The following is an 18,503-nucleotide window of genomic DNA, read 5'->3' on the forward strand; positions in this document are numbered from 1 at the left end:
CCTCTGACCAGCTACCACACAGATCACTACTCCTCTGACCAGACCAGCTACCACACAGATCACTACTCCTCTGACCAGACCAGCTACCACACAGATCACTACTCCTCTGACCAGACCAGTTCACACTGGCGGAGGAAAGCCCATTCTAATCCAAAACAACTATAATGGTGTGAGTTTCATTGCGTTTCCTTGTGGGAACATCAGAGAATGGGAGAGCAGTGAGGAGGTGAGAGCAGTGAGGAGGTGAGAGCAGTGAGGAGGTGAGAGCAGTGAGGAGGTGAGAGCAGTGAGGAGGTGAGAGCAGTGAGGAGGTGAGAGCAGTGAGGAGGTGAGAGCAGTGAGGAGGTGAGAGGAGTGAGGAGGTGAGAGGAGTGAGGAGGTGAGAGGAGTGAGGAGGTGAGAGCAGTGAGGAGGTGAGAGCAGTGAGGAGGTGAGAGCAGTGAGGAGGTGAGAGCAGTGAGGAGGTGAGAGGAGTGAGGAGGTGAGAGCAGTGAGGAGGTGAGAGGAGTGAGGAGGTGAGGGGAGTGAGGAGGTGAGAGCAGTGAGGAGGTGAGAGGAGTGAGGAGGTGAGAGCAGTGAGGAGGTGAGAGCAGTGAGGAGGTGAGAGCAGTGAGGAGGTGAGAGGAGTGAGGAGGTGAGAGGAGTGAGGAGGTGAGAGCAGTGAGGAGGTGAGAGGAGTGAGGAGGTGAGAGGAGTGAGGAGGTGAGAGCAGTGAGGAGGTGAGAGGAGTGAGGAGGTGAGAGCAGTGAGGAGGTGAGAGGAGTGAGGAGGTGAGAGCAGTGAGGAGGTGAGAGCAGTGAGGAGGTGAGAGGAGTGAGGAGGTGAGAGCAGTGAGGAGGTGAGAGGAGTGAGGAGGTGAGAGCAGTGAGGAGGTGAGAGGAGTGAGGAGGTGAGAGCAGTGAGGAGGTGAGAGGAGTGAGGAGGTGAGAGGAGTGAGGAGGTGAGAGGAGTGAGGAGGTGAGAGCAGTGAGGAGGTGAGAGGAGTGAGGAGGTGAGAGCAGTGACGCTGCCAGTCTGTGGCTGCCCACCTGTTTCCTGCGTGCCAGCTCCTCCTCCTCCTCCAGACGCTTCCGCAGCAGCTCCTCCTCCTGCCGTGCTCTCAGAGCCTCCTCCATCCTCTTCCTCTCCTCCTCCATCCTCTTCCTCTCCTCCTCCTCACGCTTGGCCCGCAGCTCTGCTTCACGCCGCTCTAGCTCCAACTGTGAACGTGCACGGGAGAACACACACACACACACACACACACACACACACACACAGAAGTTACACACAACACAGATTTTACATACAGCTCACTTCACACACACAGCTCACTTCACACACACACACACACACACAGACTTTACAGACAGCTCACTTCACACACACACACACACACACACACACACACACACAGACTTTACAGACAGCTCACTTCACACACACACACACACACACACACACACACACAGAGACTTTACACACAAACACAGACTTTACACACAGCTCACTTCACACAAACACAGACTTTACACACAAACACAGACTTTACACACAAACACAGACTTTACACACAAACAAAGACTTTACACACAAACACAGACTTTACACACAAACACAGATTTTACACACAAACAAAGACTTTACACACAAACACAGACTTTACACACAAACACAGACTTTACACACAAACACAGACTGTACACACAAACAGATTTTACACACAAACAGATTTTACACACAAACAGACTTTACACACAAACACAGACTTTACACACAAACATGGACTTTACACACAAACATGGACTTTACACACAAACATGGACTTTACACACAAACATGGACTTTACACACAGCTTTACACACAACTTTACACTTTACTTTGGGAATGGGTTTAATGCTTTGAAGTCAAGAGTTTCTAATCTGAAGCCCCCCCCCCCCCCCCCCCCCCGAGTGTTCCTCACCTTCACAGCCTTGGCCTTCTCCAGCTGTTGGATCTGTTCAATGGTGGAAGCTGGTGCCGTCGAATCGATGGGCAAGTCCCACACACTGCTGCCTTCCCACGCAGCTGAAACACATCACTGAGTTCAGTACCATCAACAGACACGGAAGTGCATCTTGCTGCTCAATTATTAATCAGTCTCAATTAGGCTGCGATTCCTTTGCACAAGTTTAAAAACACCACTATCATGAAAGGCCATTTCTAGAACGGCCATTTGAGTAATTTCCACTTTAATGAATCTCCCTCTAGCTGGGCAACATTACCAAGGAACAGAAGTGTGTGTGTGTGTGTGTGTGTGTGTGTGTGTGTGTTGTGTGAGAGAAACGTACTGCTTGGCACTGGCGGCTGCAGGCTGGGGGTACAGGAGGCCTGAGAGGGGGGGTTCTGCATGTCCCACACCGAACCAGAATCTGGGACTGACATGGAGCGCGTGACGGGGGGCAGCAGGGGTTCCGAGGGCCTGAGGGGAAAACACGTAGAGTTCAGAGAGGCAGCGCGCCGTGCACACACACCCGACGGACGAGCACACACACCCGACGAACGGGCAGCGGGTAATGGACGAGAAAAGCTCACTGCTCCGGGTTAGTGTAACTGCACTTCACTGTGTGTGTCACTACCCTGGATGGGTCGAATGCAGAGGTGGAATTCAGAGTGTGTGTGTCTACACCATCTCTGCCATAGAGTCACTTTCAAATGATGCTGATGCGGTGTGGCTGTCTGTCTGTCTCACCTCATCTTCAGGGCCTGGTGGAGGAGCAGGTTGATCTGCTGCTGTGTGTGTGTGTGTGTGTGTGTGTGTGTGTGTGTGTGTGTGTGTGTGTGTGTGTGCGTGCGTGCGTGTGTGCTGTAGGCTGGCTGTGTGTCTCACCTCATCTTCAGGGCCTGGTGGAGGAGCAGGTTGATCTGCTGCTGTGTGTGTGTGTGTGTGTGTGTGTGTGTGTGTGTCTCACCTCATCTTCAGGGCCTGGTGGAGGAGCAGGTTGATCTGCTGCTGCTGTGGTGGGGGGGCCGGGGGGAGAGCTGCCACCGCTGCGGCGGCTGCTGCTGCTGCTGCTGCTGCTTTCTGCTGGGCGAGGGCCTGCGCCTGCACAAACTGCTGCCTACAACACACACACACACACACCCCAGTCAGAGATGAAGACTTTGAACACTAGACCTCCCCAGATAGACTTCCTTTTACTTGAGGGATCGATACAGTTTCTTTTCTGTATGGTTCAGAGGAGCCTCTCAAAACTTCTTCATCCTGAGGGCCACTCATGTCAGACACTGGAGTCTGACGAGCCACCCACACAGCCCCATTACTCTTATTATTAATATTAGAAATGCACCGATATGGAATTTTAGGGCCGATAACGATAACCGATAAATGAATGAATACCCTGTCCAATCAATGGTCTCCGCTAGTGACGTTTACTTGGCAGAGTAAAATACAATTAACCAACTTATCTGTTCAACTCAGTGGAGTTTGGGTTAGGACATTTCCATGACAACACAGGCACACAAACGAGCACAGCACACAGGAACGGAGGACGCACCTGATTAGGTACTGATACTGCAGCTGCTGCATCTGATAGAGATTGATAGCAGTCAGCTCCTGTTGTTGCCTCTTCAATCTCTCCTGATCCACAGCCCCCTACACACACACACACACACACACACACACACACACAATCAGCATGGGAGAGATCTGATGGCCCTCAGGGCGGGGGGGGGCTATACGCGGGCAAAAAAAAAACATGCATCCAGACTTTGAGCTTGCTTACCAGGAGTGGTGGAGGCGCTGGGCCAGGTGTAAACGGTACTCTCCCCCAGATCTTTATGATGTCCCCTAGTGGTTGGAAGACCTCATCACAGCCCCTCTTGATCAACAGCGTCATGGTGAAGTAGCCGGCCTGAAACCACTCCGTCATCTCCTGGTTGCTGAAGGGTCCTGGAGGAAGGTGCAGGTGAGTTGAGGATTAGTTAGGCTGGGCTAGTTAGACCTCTCATCACAGTAACCCTTTATTACAGTGTGCTCTGCTCAACTCTAGGTCTATGGACGCTCTTTTGTGATTGTGTCATTGACCTCCAATAATGACTTCTACAAAGTTCCCCATGGTTATACACCATCCCTGTGCTGCAACTTCAAGGGATATCAAGGGATTGTGGAATTAAGATGAACCTACTATGGTTTGAAACTAGACATTTTTCTCAAGCTGGTGAAATAATTTTTGTTGTGCATTTTTTTATAAATCTTTAGGCTAGTTTTGTGGGCTACAGGTTAGGGTCTCATGCAGACTTCCAGTTGAAGCATGTTCAGTGTTTCGGTAGGACTGCTGGGACAGTGTGCCACTCCACCCCTCTCCTTACCCTGAACCTCCCCCTGTGGGTCCTTGTAGAACCACTTAAAGGCAGCCTCGTGGCTGACGGGCAAGGCTGTTGATTTGGGCCGATCATCGTCCACCACCCCGTCCTGAAGATAAGCCACCATCTTCTCCGCTTCCTGTAAGGTAGAGAGGGTCAGTCACATTCCTCTTTATCACAAAGCCTTCAATATCCTGACTTCAATCAGCATTCTTACTGCCACAATGCCACCAAGCGCTAGCTGAGTTTCAACCTCCTTGCCCACCTGCTCAAAGTGCTTTAGTCCCTCATCTTCGTCTGCAAAATGTGGCATGGCACCGGGCCGGCCAAAGGGTGGCATGCCGAGCGCGGTGAAGGGTAGAGCGGTGGGCACCGCGGCTGGCTTCTCCAGAGGCTGAGGCAGTGCTGGCTGTGGTAGTGAGGGTTTGGGTGCGGGGGCTGGCATGTCTGAGGGAAACAAACCCCAAGAGAAAGTTATTCAACACGGTGGTTTCAGCACGACCCATCGATAGGGAGACTACTACCCTGAAGCTATTCATTCATTATCGTTGTTTATTCAGGGAGAATTGACTGAGCACAGGGCTCTTTTGCAGCAATGCCCTGACTGAGGCTACAGAATACAGAAGAACAATAAATAAACAAACCATAACAAAACAAAACAAAACAGACTAAATATATATATTTTTGATGTATATCACTTATGTTGAAAGATTGTTGGTTGTTTAAAATCAATAAAAATAAGGATAAAAAAAAAAAAATATATATATATATATATATTGCACTGACCTTTGATGGTGGAAGTGACGTGAGGCAGCGAGACGGCCTCCACCAGGCCAGTGGGTATGGAGGAGGGCTGGGGGGCTTTGCAGGGCTCCGGGGGGACCTCTGGGGCCCTCTCTGCCGGCCTGTGAGTGTCCTCCGCAGGCCCCGTCTGGGTGGGGGATCGGGGCGAGGGCGCCGTGGGCTTGGGAGGGGTGGTGGCCACCGGGACGGGTGTGGGCGTGGCTGCTACTTCCTCGGTTTTTCCCACGTCCAATCCTGAGAGGCAGACACACGATCAGAGAAACAGCACACGTCAGGGGCGATTCATCCTGCTTGCTTACTAACAGCACAAATACACCAGAGGTGTGGCCTAACCCTAACTACCATAGGTGTGGCCTAGTTCTAGCGACTGCGGGGATTCTTCTGGGCTAGGGTTATATTACTGTGGGGTACGGGCTAGGCTTAGGGTTACATTACTGTGGGCTATGGGCTAGGGCTAGGGTTATATTACTGTGGGCTATGGGCTAGGGTTACATTACTGTGGGCTATGCCAAATGGTTCCTGCTCAGAAAATGTGATTTCTTGCCATGGTCATTGTACTTCTGCGCTATCAGTTATTTTCAGTCAGACACCTTCACCCCTGACAAACTATTTTGGGTTTGAACCCAAATGTATGCATGTATACCCTGGCCAATAATATTAACATGCATATTTCACTGCACTTCCGGAGGGTTTGTGAAACACGTCAGGTAAGTAACATTCACACCGAGCTTCCGGTTTTGAACATGTCTGCACAACCCTTCTGGAGCGGCAGACTTCAGTGGGCACTGGTGCTTGGACCCATTCAGTGGTAGAAGCCTCCAACCCTCGTTGCTCACCATTCTTCCTCTCGCCCTCCTTCTTGGCCTCGGCGGCCATGTCTTTGGTCTCCTCCGACTCGCTCTCGTCTCGCTCAGAGTGCTCGTCACACTCCTCCAGAGGCCGGAAGTCATGCTCGGCCTCCTCAAGGATGGGCTCCTTAGGACCCTTCTGCATGAGGAGAGAAGAGGAGAGGAGAGGAGAGGAGAGGAGAGGAGAGGAGAGGAGAGGAGAGGAGAGGAGAGCTGTGAGGCATCGCCAAGACTCAACAGAACAAGAGATGCTGGATCAATCCACCACAACAAGCCAGAACAATTCCTAGAGAATACAGTTCAGTATAGTTACTATGTGGGGTAGAGTTGGATGAACATATCTGAAAAAAAACGCCTGCATTTACACAAGTCTCATATTGATGAATGATTCAAAACGAGAATCAAAAGTAAAAAACTCATGTGAGGCCAACATAAACCTTTAGTCATGACTTTCCGGTCATGTGTTTAATCAGACAACACGTAGTCACTCATCACACAAATACTGTGGCAAACATTTAGCATGTGCTGCGAATCTCAATTGCCCAAAGGGGAAATTAAAAAGTTTCGATGTTTAGTAAAATACAAGGTGATTAAGCAAATCAGAGTCCTTAATATAGTAAAGTTTAGGTACTAGGTGGGTTGGATGAAGGTACCTGAAAAAAAAACTCCTGCATTTACACAAGTCTCATATTGATGAATGATTCAAAACGAGAATCAAAAGTAAAAAACTCATGTGAGGCCAACATAAACCTTTAGTCATGACTTTACAGTCATGTGTCTAATCAGACAACACGTAGTCACTCATCACACAAATAATGTGGCAAACATTAAGCATGTGCTGGGAAACTCAATTGCCAAAAGGGGAAATGAAACGTTTCATCAACGGAATAATAGAATATCTGCTGATAAGCAAATCAGAGTTCTTCATTTGTCTGATTCAAAATAACAATAATGGAAATAGAAGGACTAACTCCTGACTCAAATCTGTATTGGACAGAAAGCTTTCAATGTTTAGTAGAATATTTGCTGATGAGCAAATCAGAGTTCTTCATTTGTCCGATTCAAAATAATAATAATAATAATAATAATAGTGGAATGAATGGACTAACTCCTGAATGCTAATAATAATAATAATAATAATAGTGGAATGAATGGACTAACTCCTGAATGCTAAAATCTGCCTTGGACAGAAAGCCAGTAGATGACACCAGGTTAGGGCAGGCCTTCACCTTGAGTGAGTGGAAGGCTCCGGAAGAGTCGAAGATGCCCGTCTCCTCCTCGGCGTCCTCCAGGCACCACTCGGGCAGAGCATCACGCTCGTCCTCCAAGCTGCCGCTGCCGGAGCGGGGCCTACGGTAACCACGCTCCTCCTCCCCCCGGGCGTCGAACGGGAACCGCCTACGCTCTGGGTGTTCCCGCCACCCAGCTGAACGAGGCCCTTCTACTCAGAGAGAGAGAGAGAAAAGAAAGAACGAGCAGAGAGAGATAAAAGAAAGAGAGAAGAGAGAGAGAGAGAAAAGAAAGAGAGAGCAGAGAGAGAAAAGAAAGAGAGAGCAGAGAGAGAGAGAAAAGAAAGAGAGAGCAGAGATAGAGAAAAGAAAGAGAGAGCAGAGAGAGAGAGAAAAGAAAGAGAGAAGAGAGAGAGAAAAGAAAGAACGAGCAGAGAGAGATAAAAGAAAGAGAGAGCAGAGAGAGAAAAGAAAGAGAGAAGAGAGAGAGAGAGAAAAGAAAGAACGAGCAGAGAGAGATAAAAGAAAGAGAGAGCAGAGAGAGAAAAGAAAGAGAGAAGAGAGAGAGAGAGAAAAGAAAGAACGAGCAGAGAGAGATAAAAGAAAGAGAGAGCAGAGAGAGAGAGAAAAGAAAGAGATCAGAGATAGAGAAAAGAAAGGGAGAACCGAAAGAGAGAAAAGAAAGAGAGCAGAGAGAGAGAGAGCGAAAGCAGAGAAAAGAAAGAAAAGAGAGAGAGAGCATGAGGCTACAGGAAAATGCATCTTCAAAATATACAATAACAGGGGAAGAGTGCCAAGCAAGTCTAGTGCCATCTCAGAGGCACAGCTCCATTCTCCACTGTGAACACTGTGTGTGTGTGTGTGTGTGTGTGTGTGTGTGGAAGTCTAGTGCCATCTCAGAGGCACAGCTCCATTCTCCACTGTGAACACTGTGTGTGTGTGTGTGTGTGTGTGTGTGTGTGTGTGTGTGTGTGTGTGTGTGTGTGTGTGTGTGTGTGTGTGTGTGTGTGTGTGTGTGGAAGTCTAGTGCCATCTCAGAGGCACAGCTCCATTCTCCACTGTGAACACTGTGTGTGTGTGTGTAAGTCTAGTGCCCAAAGTACTCAGCGTGTAGCTCAAGTTGAGCTCATGCTGCTGAATGTGATGTCGGAATCTACCCCCTTCAGAAGTTCACATGTGCCATCTGTGTTGGGGTGCATCAGCTGGTGCAGACGCGGTGTGTGACGTCATTAACTCCGTCACTGCCAGACTACCAACACCACACCTGAATGCCTTTGGAGCAATTCTTCTCTCTCAGCCCCACTTAAAACTTCTCAGCAATTATCCCAGAAACAATAAAACATTGGATTTCCTTTCATGCAAATGTAACGGGAATGCCTCCTGCTCCATGCTGGTACTTCTGACCCCCATCTACACACCCACTGTTCAGCAGCATCATGTGACCAATAGGATTGCAGGGAGCAGGTCAGAGGTCACAGGCAGCCAATGAGACTCAGTCATCCCCCATGGTGATGTCACCAACTCCATGACTGCAGAACAGACTACATTAACTCCTGTGTGTTGGTAACACCCTACCAACCAGCCAGGACGGTGCAATGCATCCCCAATAATAAAGCCTGGATCCCCAGGGACCTAATGAGCTGATGGAACAGGCAGAAGAGAGATTGCAGGCATGGGGGCAGAATGACTGAGGCATGTGAACGTGAGACAGAGCGATCAAGGGGGCATGTAGAAGAAAGCTGGAACACAAGCTCCAGCAACACAATGGCAGGGATGTGTGGTCGGGAATGCCCACATCCACGGCTGAAGTGCCCTTGAGCAAGGCACCTAACAACGATCACTGCTCCCCGGGCGCCACCAATGGCAGCTCACTGCTCCGGGTTAGTGTGTTACTGCACTTCACTGTGTGTGTGTGTCACTTCCCTGGATGGGTGAAATGCAGAGGTGGAATTCAGAGAGTGTGTGTGTGTCTACACACACCCCTGCCATAGAGTCACTTTCACTTTTTCCACTTTAAGATGATCACTGGGTTTCAGGCTGAAGCCTGAGCAGAGCCAACCAGTTGAATGTGTTCAGCAGGTTCAGTAAAGGCCCTGAAGCTTCCTTCCCCCTTCCCCCCGTCATCCAGATCACACACCCTCCACAGCTGCTGAAAAATTACTGTTTCTACATTTCTGTAGTTTCAGTCTTGGTTTCTGTAGAACCAGTTCTTTTCTAAATGTTCTTTATAGTTAAAGCAGTACACAGACAGAGGTCTATCTCTGTCTGATCCACAACGTACATCATTGAGTAGATGTTTTGTGATTGCCGCTTACAGTGTTCCAACTCAGTATTGCATCGATTCTGATCATTCATTGTCCTTAATCAAATTTTGGACCCTTTGTCAAGGGAAGCCAGGGATGCAGGTACACACCTCCACAACCTGATGAATGATTGGCTCCCTGACAGACAGACAGACCACAGTCTATGCGTCTGAGGGGATGTGTGTCTGAGCAGGTGGTTAGCAGCACGCGAGCACCACAGGGGACTTTCCTCGTCACCCCGTATACCTCAGACATTTACATTTAGTCATTTAGCAGACGCTTTTGTCCAAAGCGACGCACAAGGGAGAGAACATTCAAGCTAAGAGCAATAAAACCTGGTGGAACAATAAATACTGCTTTTTTTTTTTTAAGAAATAGAAAAACGACATAGAAAGAAAAAAAGAAGTGCGGGACTGTCACTGCTTAAGTGCAAGTTAAGCCAAGGTGCCAGTTAGGAAGGGAGGTGCTCTTTGAAGAGTTGGGTCTTCAAGAGCTTCTTGAAGGTAGAGAGGGACGCCCCTGCTCTGGTAGTGCTAGGCAGGTCGTTCCACCAACGTGAAACTACAACTGATAATAATCTGGATTGCCGTGCTTGCACAGGCGGCAGTGCCAGACGACGCTCACTGGATGAGCGGAGCGTCCTGGGTGTAACATTTGCCCTTACAAGAGCATTTAGGTAGGTGGGAGCAGAACCAGTTAGCACTCTGTAGGCAAGCATAAGTGACTTGAACTTAATGCAATAACACATCCAATAAAACTCCAAGTCCTACCATCTAAAAACATTTGTGTTGCTTCAGTATCTTGTTTTGTGCTAGTTGTGTGTGTTTTGTGTACGTGTTTTATGGTCTGTCTGTCTGTCTGTCTGTCTGTCTGTCTGTCTGTCTGTCTGTCTGTCTGTCTGTCTGTCTGTCTGTCTGTCTGTCTGTCTGTCTGTCTGTCTGTCTGTCTGTCTGTCTGTCTGTCTGTCTGTCTGTCTGTCTGTCTGTCTGTCTGTCTGTCTGTCTGTCTGTCTGTCTGTCTGTCTGTGCTGGGGACAGCTGGGGCGCACCTGGATTGGGGGGGCACCACCGGTCGCCTTCCCGCCTCGAGCCCGCTAGCAGCCAACCCCCCTCGTCTTCCTCACCATTCTGCTCGTCGCGTGAGGAGCGCCAGTTCTCGATCTCTGACCGTGTGGAGTCGTGCTTACGCACGAGGCCCGGCCCTCCGTCCTCACAGTTGGCCCGTACTGCAGAGGCAGCAAACAGTGCTTATTACACCTGACCAACTGGATCACACACACATAACTAACACACATTCTGAGAGGTAGCTATATCTTCTTCCAATGATATCAGGACAGTGACTTACTGTGATTTAGCTGATAATGAGCTGGGGCTGCTGCCTCTACTAGAGAGAGAGAGAGAGAGAGAGAGAGAGAGCGAGAGCGAGAGCGAGAGCGAGAGCGCAGAGAGAGAGAGCAGAGAGAGAGAGCAGAGAGAGCAGAGAGAGCGAGAGAGAGAGAGAGAGAGAGAGAGAGGTGAACATCAGAGACTACTTCTCACAACTAAATATCATACAATCATTAACTAGGACTATACACAGATCAAAAGTATTTTTAGTGTTTCTCCACATACATACATTACATACTCTAAATAACTAGGACTATATACATTACATACTCTAAATGTTTCCATACAAACCTGGATCTTTTCGTCCTGGCTTTTCAAACCTTCGGTCTCCCCTGGATGGGAAAAAAACCCCACAAAAATTGTTAAGGTGACTTGATCTGTGCAAGTTAGCACATACAGCTTCAAAAAGCATTGATCTAAACTAACCCCTGGCATTCCATCAGACATGCAAAAACATCCAAATGTTGTCATTCTATGGTCTTGTGTGGGTGAATGCTATGAGGAGAAACATGGTAAGGGTTTGCATGATGAACAAACTCAACAGTGTGTGTGTGTGTGCGTGCGTGTGCGTGTGCGTGCGTGTGTGCAGTTGGTTCTCTCTGGCCTACCTCTCCTCCCAGCTTTGAGAGCGGTGCATCTCCCTGCCTCCACGGCCGAAGCCTCCCTCCGGATCGTCAAAACTTCTTTGGTAGAATCCTCCGTCTCCTCTGCCCCGGCCTGTTATCCACAGATAGACACAGAACATGGAATGAATCACCAACCATCAGAAACTGAAGAGATTATATAAAGAGAGCAGGAGAGACCTGGTAGTGTTTCAACCAGATTGGACTGAGTTGATTAGTTAACCGTGGTAATGATCTAATGCACAATTATAATTGTATCTATTTGAAGAAAAACACACCACAACTTAACAGTTTGTCTGCCATAGTGGTCTAATTTTTATTTTTTAATTTTATTGTATCATTATAGTTCATTTCTAATATGTAGGCACTCAGATTCTTTGGAATGAAAAGTGCGTTCAAAATAAAATGAATAATTATTATTATTAACAATCCCAATATATTGCAAAGATCACCTCTCTTCTCCTATTGTTCTGTGCATGTTAATAAACAGGTGACAATGTACGGCCTAAGAGTTTACCATCCAGTCTTTTTGATCTAAATTAAGAAGTAGGCCAAATCAGAGTGTTGGTAAACCAAGAATTTGAGGCTACTTCCGTGAGGCAAGAATCTTCTGCTTAGCAGCGAAATAGCTAAGTGCCTGAAAACTCTACTAACAAACTTCGGCAGCTAGCAGGCAAGATGAAGTGAGATGTATCACCACATTTAAATAAAACTAAATGTTAAGCTTTACATTATGCACTGTGTGAATTTTAGGTTGTCAACGTTTATTTTATGGGTTCCTTCACTTATCGTAACAACTTTACAGAATGGACAGGAAGGTGTAGTGTAGGAAATGTACGCATCATTCAAATGGTTGAATCAGATTAGTGAGATTGTTTATCTACAGACTGTTAAATTACTCAATACTTTAACACAGACCGTTTAACTAACATAACATATGCAACCTAACAAAAGGTGGGGTAATTGACAGACCAGTCAGGGAAATTGACTGTTAAACTGTTTATGTAGTAGTTAATCATTATCTGTTCATAGCTTAACCATGCCAAAGATGGTGTCAACAGGTCTTACTAATTACATCGACCATTGTTGCACTAGACGTGGCGTCTGTGTTAGTGTCTAGTGCTTTTTTGACGTGTGTGTGTGATGACATGATGATTTGGTGTACAGCCTACAGATCTAAAAGACACGGCCCACTGACGTGACACTGATGCAGCTCATGGATAATCAATAAGGGCCCATTTGCAACTCAACCAAATGAATGTTCAATGAAACATATAAGGTGGATTTAAACAGGCATTGACACACCTCTGCTTCGACTGGTATAAGGTGAAAAATCCCCACATACAAAGTCTAATATGAAGACAGCATTCATTTAAATAAATAACTGGATTCCCAGCAGAGATTCTGCTACCAATTGCTTTTTTTTTTTTTTTTTTACCAATCTCGTTTATAGAACTATCATCTTCAGAAAAATATTTTAGAAACTAATATACTCTTTACCGTTTTTTCAGATAAAAGAACTCTCTGAATCGAATCAAATCAATTAGATATGTGAGAAACCCTTAAACTTGAGCAAGGTCCAGTAGGTATCAGCTCAGTTCAACGAGGATCTCTGAAAACTGACTCAGCCACAAAGAGGATGAGGCGAGCGGTAGTCGAGGAGACACTTGCGTGAGCTCAACTTCCATGTTTACCTCGTCCCCTCGAAGTACTTCGACCTCTCGCCACCCCCACTACAGGCCCCCCACCTCTTCCCGTCAGCCGAAGCACAGCAGAACTGTTTACAGACATAGAGAAATTTCTCTGTGGAGACAAACAAACAAAACATCAGCACAATCTTTACTTTACACATATTCCACCCAACATGTTTCTAAACAATAAAGATGTGTTAATGTTGAATGTGAAATCTTTATGGTGTGCATGTTGAAGTGGCATGTGTGAACTCTATGGTGTGCATGTTTGAGTGGCATATGTGAACTCTATGGTGAGCATGTTTGGCGTGGCATGCGTGAACTCTATGGTGTGCATGTTTGTTGGTGCACAGCAATCACCTGCTCCTCTTCTGTAAAGGGTACAAGGGCCAATGGTGGTAAGGGATCCTCTTGTAAAATGGGAAGGATTTCCTTATCATGTAGCTCAATGGGAATCTAATTTGAGAAAGAGGTTGGTCAGTTAAAAACAAGCAGGAACAGTGACAAGAGACACCCAAAAATGATCACGAGACAAGACTTTTATTTATTCAAAAATGTCCTTACCTTGTAATCCTTTACATAAAGTGCTAGCATTTCTTCCCTCCCATAACGGTAGTCTGCTAGTTTATACTTTGGCAAAGCAGGGGAGAGAGGAGGCGAAGCAACACTGTTGTTGTTGTTGTTCACACCTCCACCAGACAAAGCCCGGAGCCTGGGGGAGAAAGGGCGAGGGGGACAAGAACATAGAACATGTGAACAAGTCCAGACACATTCCAAGGGAGTCACAGCTAGAGTTAAAACTCATGAAAATGGCACAAGCAGAAGATTTTCTTTACCATTCTGGTCCAAAGTTAAGAGTCTGGGTTTCTGCCATTGTACTTTTCCTAGATATTCTGTGGAAGACAACAAGCATGTGAGCAAGGGTAAGAGTTCATAAGCACAGGTTTTCAGTACGAGCAGTAGGAGGTTTCACCCATACCATTCACAGCTGACTGCTTAAGGTGCCTAGGAAAGTGGGGCTGAGCTTAAGCCTGGTATACCCAGACCCAAATTTACTTTGTGAATAGGTTGGGTCTGGCCAGGCTCAACTGGGGATTGCTTCCAGTCGCTGCATCCAGCTGCTTTATTAGCCTTTTCCAAAATGGACAATGTGTCCCCTTGATGGAGACATTTACACATTATTTTGGTTCTGACTTCAATTCTTCAATGTTAACTAGTGTTGCTATAATTGTTTCTACTGCTCCATCAAGATTTAGCACTGCCGCAATTGCTGAACACGCCACTCACGCCAAAGCTTTAAGACAACTATAATCATGATCAACAACACATTTTAAGTCTGATCCTGAATCACATGAATTTGGTTGTCATGGGTATCGATTCAGACCTCACAACTATCAGATAATCCCCTTCACTGTAAGGAGTAAAGCTGCCCTCTTACAGGGCAATGAATATTACAACACACTCTAAAAGTTATTTTAAGATCCCTTCCCGATTAGGAAGGGAGTTCTCTGAGAAACGTGTTGAACAGAGGGTATCCCATACACTGCCATTACCTTGTCAGTCTGGCAGACTTTACGAAACATAATCACGACACCTTAGCTTTCGATGTTATGTACAAGTATTTTGCAAAATATTTGGTTTCAGGTAATAAAAACAAGAAAATGACAACTGAAACAAAACATGTTCATAGTGTTACTGTTATAGGATAATTCGAAAGGAGGCTAAACCTTTCATTAAGTGATTATCGGCCATTTGCAGACAATTGCCTACAATTATATCTGAAATACTCTCCACCGTACTGACAAAAAAATGTACAACATGTTCTGTACAACATCCCACTAGCATAGGTCCTAGGACCGACCCTCCATTCTTTAACCCACGTGTACTTATATCTTAGTCTTAACCCTGCCAACAGATAACGTGGCTGCAGGTACAGTCCAACCGCTGAACAGCCAGATTGAAAACAATTAGGCTACCCATTTTGAGGTAATGGGTGGTGAGGTGGACTACTGGAGGCCACATGCCAACGTCCAGGATAAATCCATGGCTGAACGCCATGCGCCAATGTTGCTCACTCGGTTATGTGCAAATGAGTAACTGAGTGACATCCTGCGATAATGCAATTGGCTTGTAAATTAAACGTTAACATTAACTGAAACTGCGTTCAGTCGAGTAAGATATTTCTAAACACTTAAAGTTACCTACCTAGCCTAGCATTAGCTACCGTTAGCAGGGGTCTATCTTAAGCTAGAACGGGTTACAGCAGATGACTGGGTAGAAACACCCTTGCAAGAGGCCCTTTTAACTGACAGTCAATGTTACATATAAACTGGCGACGAAGCGAACATCTAAACATCTTTCAGCGGTGCATATTGAGACGATACATTACATAACCAGCTAAAAGAACACGTTTTTGTCTGATGTTTACGAGGCAAAGTTAGTGTCCAAGTTACTACCAAGCTAATGATACGTTGACTCCACTGGCACCATGCTAACAAACTAGCGAACCAAGTTATCCATCGCTACAGCTGCTATTTGTAAACTAACTAGACTTGCGCGAACTAAATTAACGTTAACTACGTTATTCTCCATATGGTTAACGTAACAACTAACTTATCCCTGCTTTCCATTGACAACCATGGTTGTCACATTTGCCACATTTCCAACAGTTACAGACATAATTAAGTTATGGATTTAAACGATCGTTGCTACTAGGAACAAAATACGCATCAAATTATTTGGCAACGCAATTTTTAAAACCTGTCAGATTAACCAGCTTGGTTAGCTAGCTAACTAACTGACAGGGATACATGACGTTTACATGGTTCTTTTGTCACCATTATCATGATCACACCACACTTTGCTAGCTAGAATCAACAGCAGTGTTTGGTGTCTGACTAAAGGTAGCTGACATTGACCTGATGTTCGTTAGCTTCTATGAAGTACTTTGCGTTAACGTGGCTAATACAACGTGGTGATTACTGGATGCAGCACTATGGACTGTTATGGTTAGCCAGCTAATGTCGCGGTCACCATATGTATCGTTGCTATTGCTAAATTCTTTCTCACTAGCTAGCTAGAGCTATGTGAACATAGTGTGCTTATCGACTACAATATTCAGCAAGACGAGTAAAGTTATTTTCCAATAAACTAAACAGTTTGATTGCTAGTCAAGTAATGTCAATGTGTTCACCTGTAATACCTTAAGGTGGGAAACGTTATCGTTAACCAGCAAAATAAGTACATCAGCTAACGTTAGCTGGCTCACATTGGTTCATGTTCAGAAAACAGCTGATGTTAATTATTTTACTACAAGAAAATACTAAATACATGAAAGTTGGTAATCCAACAAGCACGTCGGTTGATGCCAGAGGTTTTATCACCCGTTATAACTGAATTACACTCAGGCTAGCATTACCATAACGTTAGCTGATTAAGCTACGGTAAATACACGTCGTCGTTGCTAGAGGATGTTAGTGTAGACTACTGCATCTTCAGCCATTAGAATACATAGCATTGGTATTGGTTAGCAATCCATATTTACTTACTGACAACTTTCCACGCTAGCGTTAGGCTAATTAGACATAGCTAAATTTAAATGGCCAACTGTAACGTTAGCCATGTAGGATGGGTGTTAACTTCAGCGTCATTCTCGGATGGACATGTCAGGGAAATACTAACACTTCGCAGTAACTTCATTTTGTCAGACTGATCAGAAGCGTTGTAAAGTGACTTCACACGAGTTAATCCTTAACCCCCAACCCTCCGTGAGGCCTACGAAGCCTACCGCAACAACAGGTTTTCCCATTAGCACACTTCCACCACGCTCTAATCCAAAGCGGCTACTGTATTTCACTTGAGGCCGACGCTTCAAGGCCAGGCAGCCATGCGGATGTCAACACTTCGGCTAATCACATCGCAGAACTACGGGAAGGGGGCTATACTACAGTACATTAACTAATTAACAAATTAGCTTTATTTTACAACTAAATCGTCTATTTCAGCCTCGCTGTCTTACCTCTGCTTAAACTGACAGCGCAGGGTTTGTATGCGAGTTGACTCTCTCTTCGTTTCCACAAGATGGCTGAAAAAGGGTCACATGACAACAAAACTCCCGGATGAGCAAGAAACTGTATATGCTGACTAGTGCGATTCGTGGAGAATTTGTACCACTTCATCCCAAATGAACATGATGTTCATAATAAAGTTTAGGAGTATTGTAAAACATTTCTAATTTATTTATTCAACTGTAACATTTTTCAAGCTAAAATACAGTCATGGCGAAATGGGTTTCTGTAGCCTTAAAAGTTTGTGTAGGTAGGCCTACCAGAGTTTAATTTTCAGGATTCCTCCAACCTAAATTGAGTTGACTCGTTCTAGCTACCGTGAAAATCAGATGAGATAGGGTGGGTGATATTGATCGTAAGACTAAGAACCGTGGAGACCAAAGTCCTATTTCCTACTGATTACGATAGGAAGAGTCTACCAAGTAAGGATCCTGATCATAGACATGTATATGATCCTGATGGCTGCGTTAGAGGATTCTACGTCATCGAATACCGCCGACTGTTGCAGCGACTTCCTCAAATCTTAAAGTTTCTATTTTAATGAGATAAGAGGTAGAAGACCGAATGCGATGAACTGTGTGTATTCAATCTTGCCGACTTCCATCCAATTTGAACTAATTGTTTTATTACATTTTCCGTCATTATGCTTTTCCAATCGAAAATTTAAACTTATCAAAGTTGAGCCAATCAGATCATATTGTACAAACCTTAACGTTTATCCAAGTTGAGCCAATCAGAATATTCTATTTCTGCCTGCCCTTGACTATTTCCGCATCCCCTATGTATAAACCCTTTAATTCATAATTTGTCTGTCCCTGAAAGCCTGCACCTGTGGAAACAGCACTGTCTGGTTTTAGAAAACAGTCCTCCCGTTTGAGCTGATATACATCTCTGTCTGCACAGGCCTCTCTGTCTGACCTTACATGACCTTGTTCTTGCAAAACTGCTCCATGTTCACCACACCACTGTATTACAACCATGGTATACAGTATTTCTACAATATCTAGGATCCTTTGAATCCCACCAAGGACAGAGTCCTTCTTCCAAAACATTTGTAAGGATGCAGTGGGAGTATCCTCTGCATTCTTAAAGCAGCCACAATCCTATCCGCACATACCAGAGCCTTGTTTCAGTGAAAACTCACTAGACCAGGGGTGTCAAACTCAAATACACAGAGGGCCGAAATAAAACAAATTGGTGTAGGTCGAGGGCCGGAGAGTGGGGCAAGCGCT

At 45.8% G+C, this 18,503-nt stretch overlaps 1 protein-coding gene across 5 annotated transcripts in view; it reads right to left on the bottom strand.

Annotated features, from left to right (window-relative positions):
* Positions 1-17,283, bottom strand: part of gigyf2 (GRB10 interacting GYF protein 2) — a 26,354-nt gene extending 9,071 nt beyond the window's left edge. For 2 of the 5 annotated variants that reach the window (XM_080858919.1, XM_080858918.1), the window contains exons 1-20: positions 17,223-17,283; positions 14,041-14,097; positions 13,769-13,916; positions 13,565-13,660; positions 13,208-13,316; positions 11,499-11,607; positions 11,182-11,222; positions 10,850-10,888; positions 10,554-10,730; positions 7,203-7,414; positions 5,962-6,112; positions 5,108-5,359; positions 4,587-4,768; positions 4,328-4,460; positions 3,742-3,908; positions 3,514-3,611; positions 2,929-3,078; positions 2,308-2,438; positions 1,941-2,044; positions 1,029-1,199 (exon numbers count right to left, since the gene is read on the bottom strand). In XM_080858919.1, coding sequence (XP_080715045.1) covers positions 1,029-1,199; positions 1,941-2,044; positions 2,308-2,438; positions 2,929-3,078; positions 3,514-3,611; positions 3,742-3,908; positions 4,328-4,460; positions 4,587-4,768; positions 5,108-5,359; positions 5,962-6,112; positions 7,203-7,414; positions 10,554-10,730; positions 10,850-10,888; positions 11,182-11,222; positions 11,499-11,607; positions 13,208-13,316; positions 13,565-13,660; positions 13,769-13,916; positions 14,041-14,078 — 2,508 coding nt within the window. In that variant the 5' untranslated portion in view covers positions 14,079-14,097; positions 17,223-17,283. Of the gene's footprint in view, positions 1-1,028; positions 1,200-1,940; positions 2,045-2,307; positions 2,439-2,928; positions 3,079-3,513; positions 3,612-3,741; positions 3,909-4,327; positions 4,461-4,586; positions 4,769-5,107; positions 5,360-5,961; positions 6,113-7,202; positions 7,415-10,553; positions 10,731-10,849; positions 10,889-11,181; positions 11,223-11,498; positions 11,608-13,207; positions 13,317-13,564; positions 13,661-13,768; positions 13,917-14,040; positions 14,098-17,222 lie in introns of those variants that run through there. The other 3 variants (XM_080858922.1, XM_080858920.1, XM_080858921.1) reach the window with 3 other exon arrangements.
* Positions 17,284-18,503: the final 1,220 nt, after the last annotated feature.

This window comes from Sprattus sprattus (genome assembly GCF_963457725.1).
Source record: "Sprattus sprattus genome assembly, chromosome: 20".
Classification (NCBI taxonomy): domain Eukaryota; kingdom Metazoa; phylum Chordata; class Actinopteri; order Clupeiformes; family Clupeidae; genus Sprattus; species Sprattus sprattus.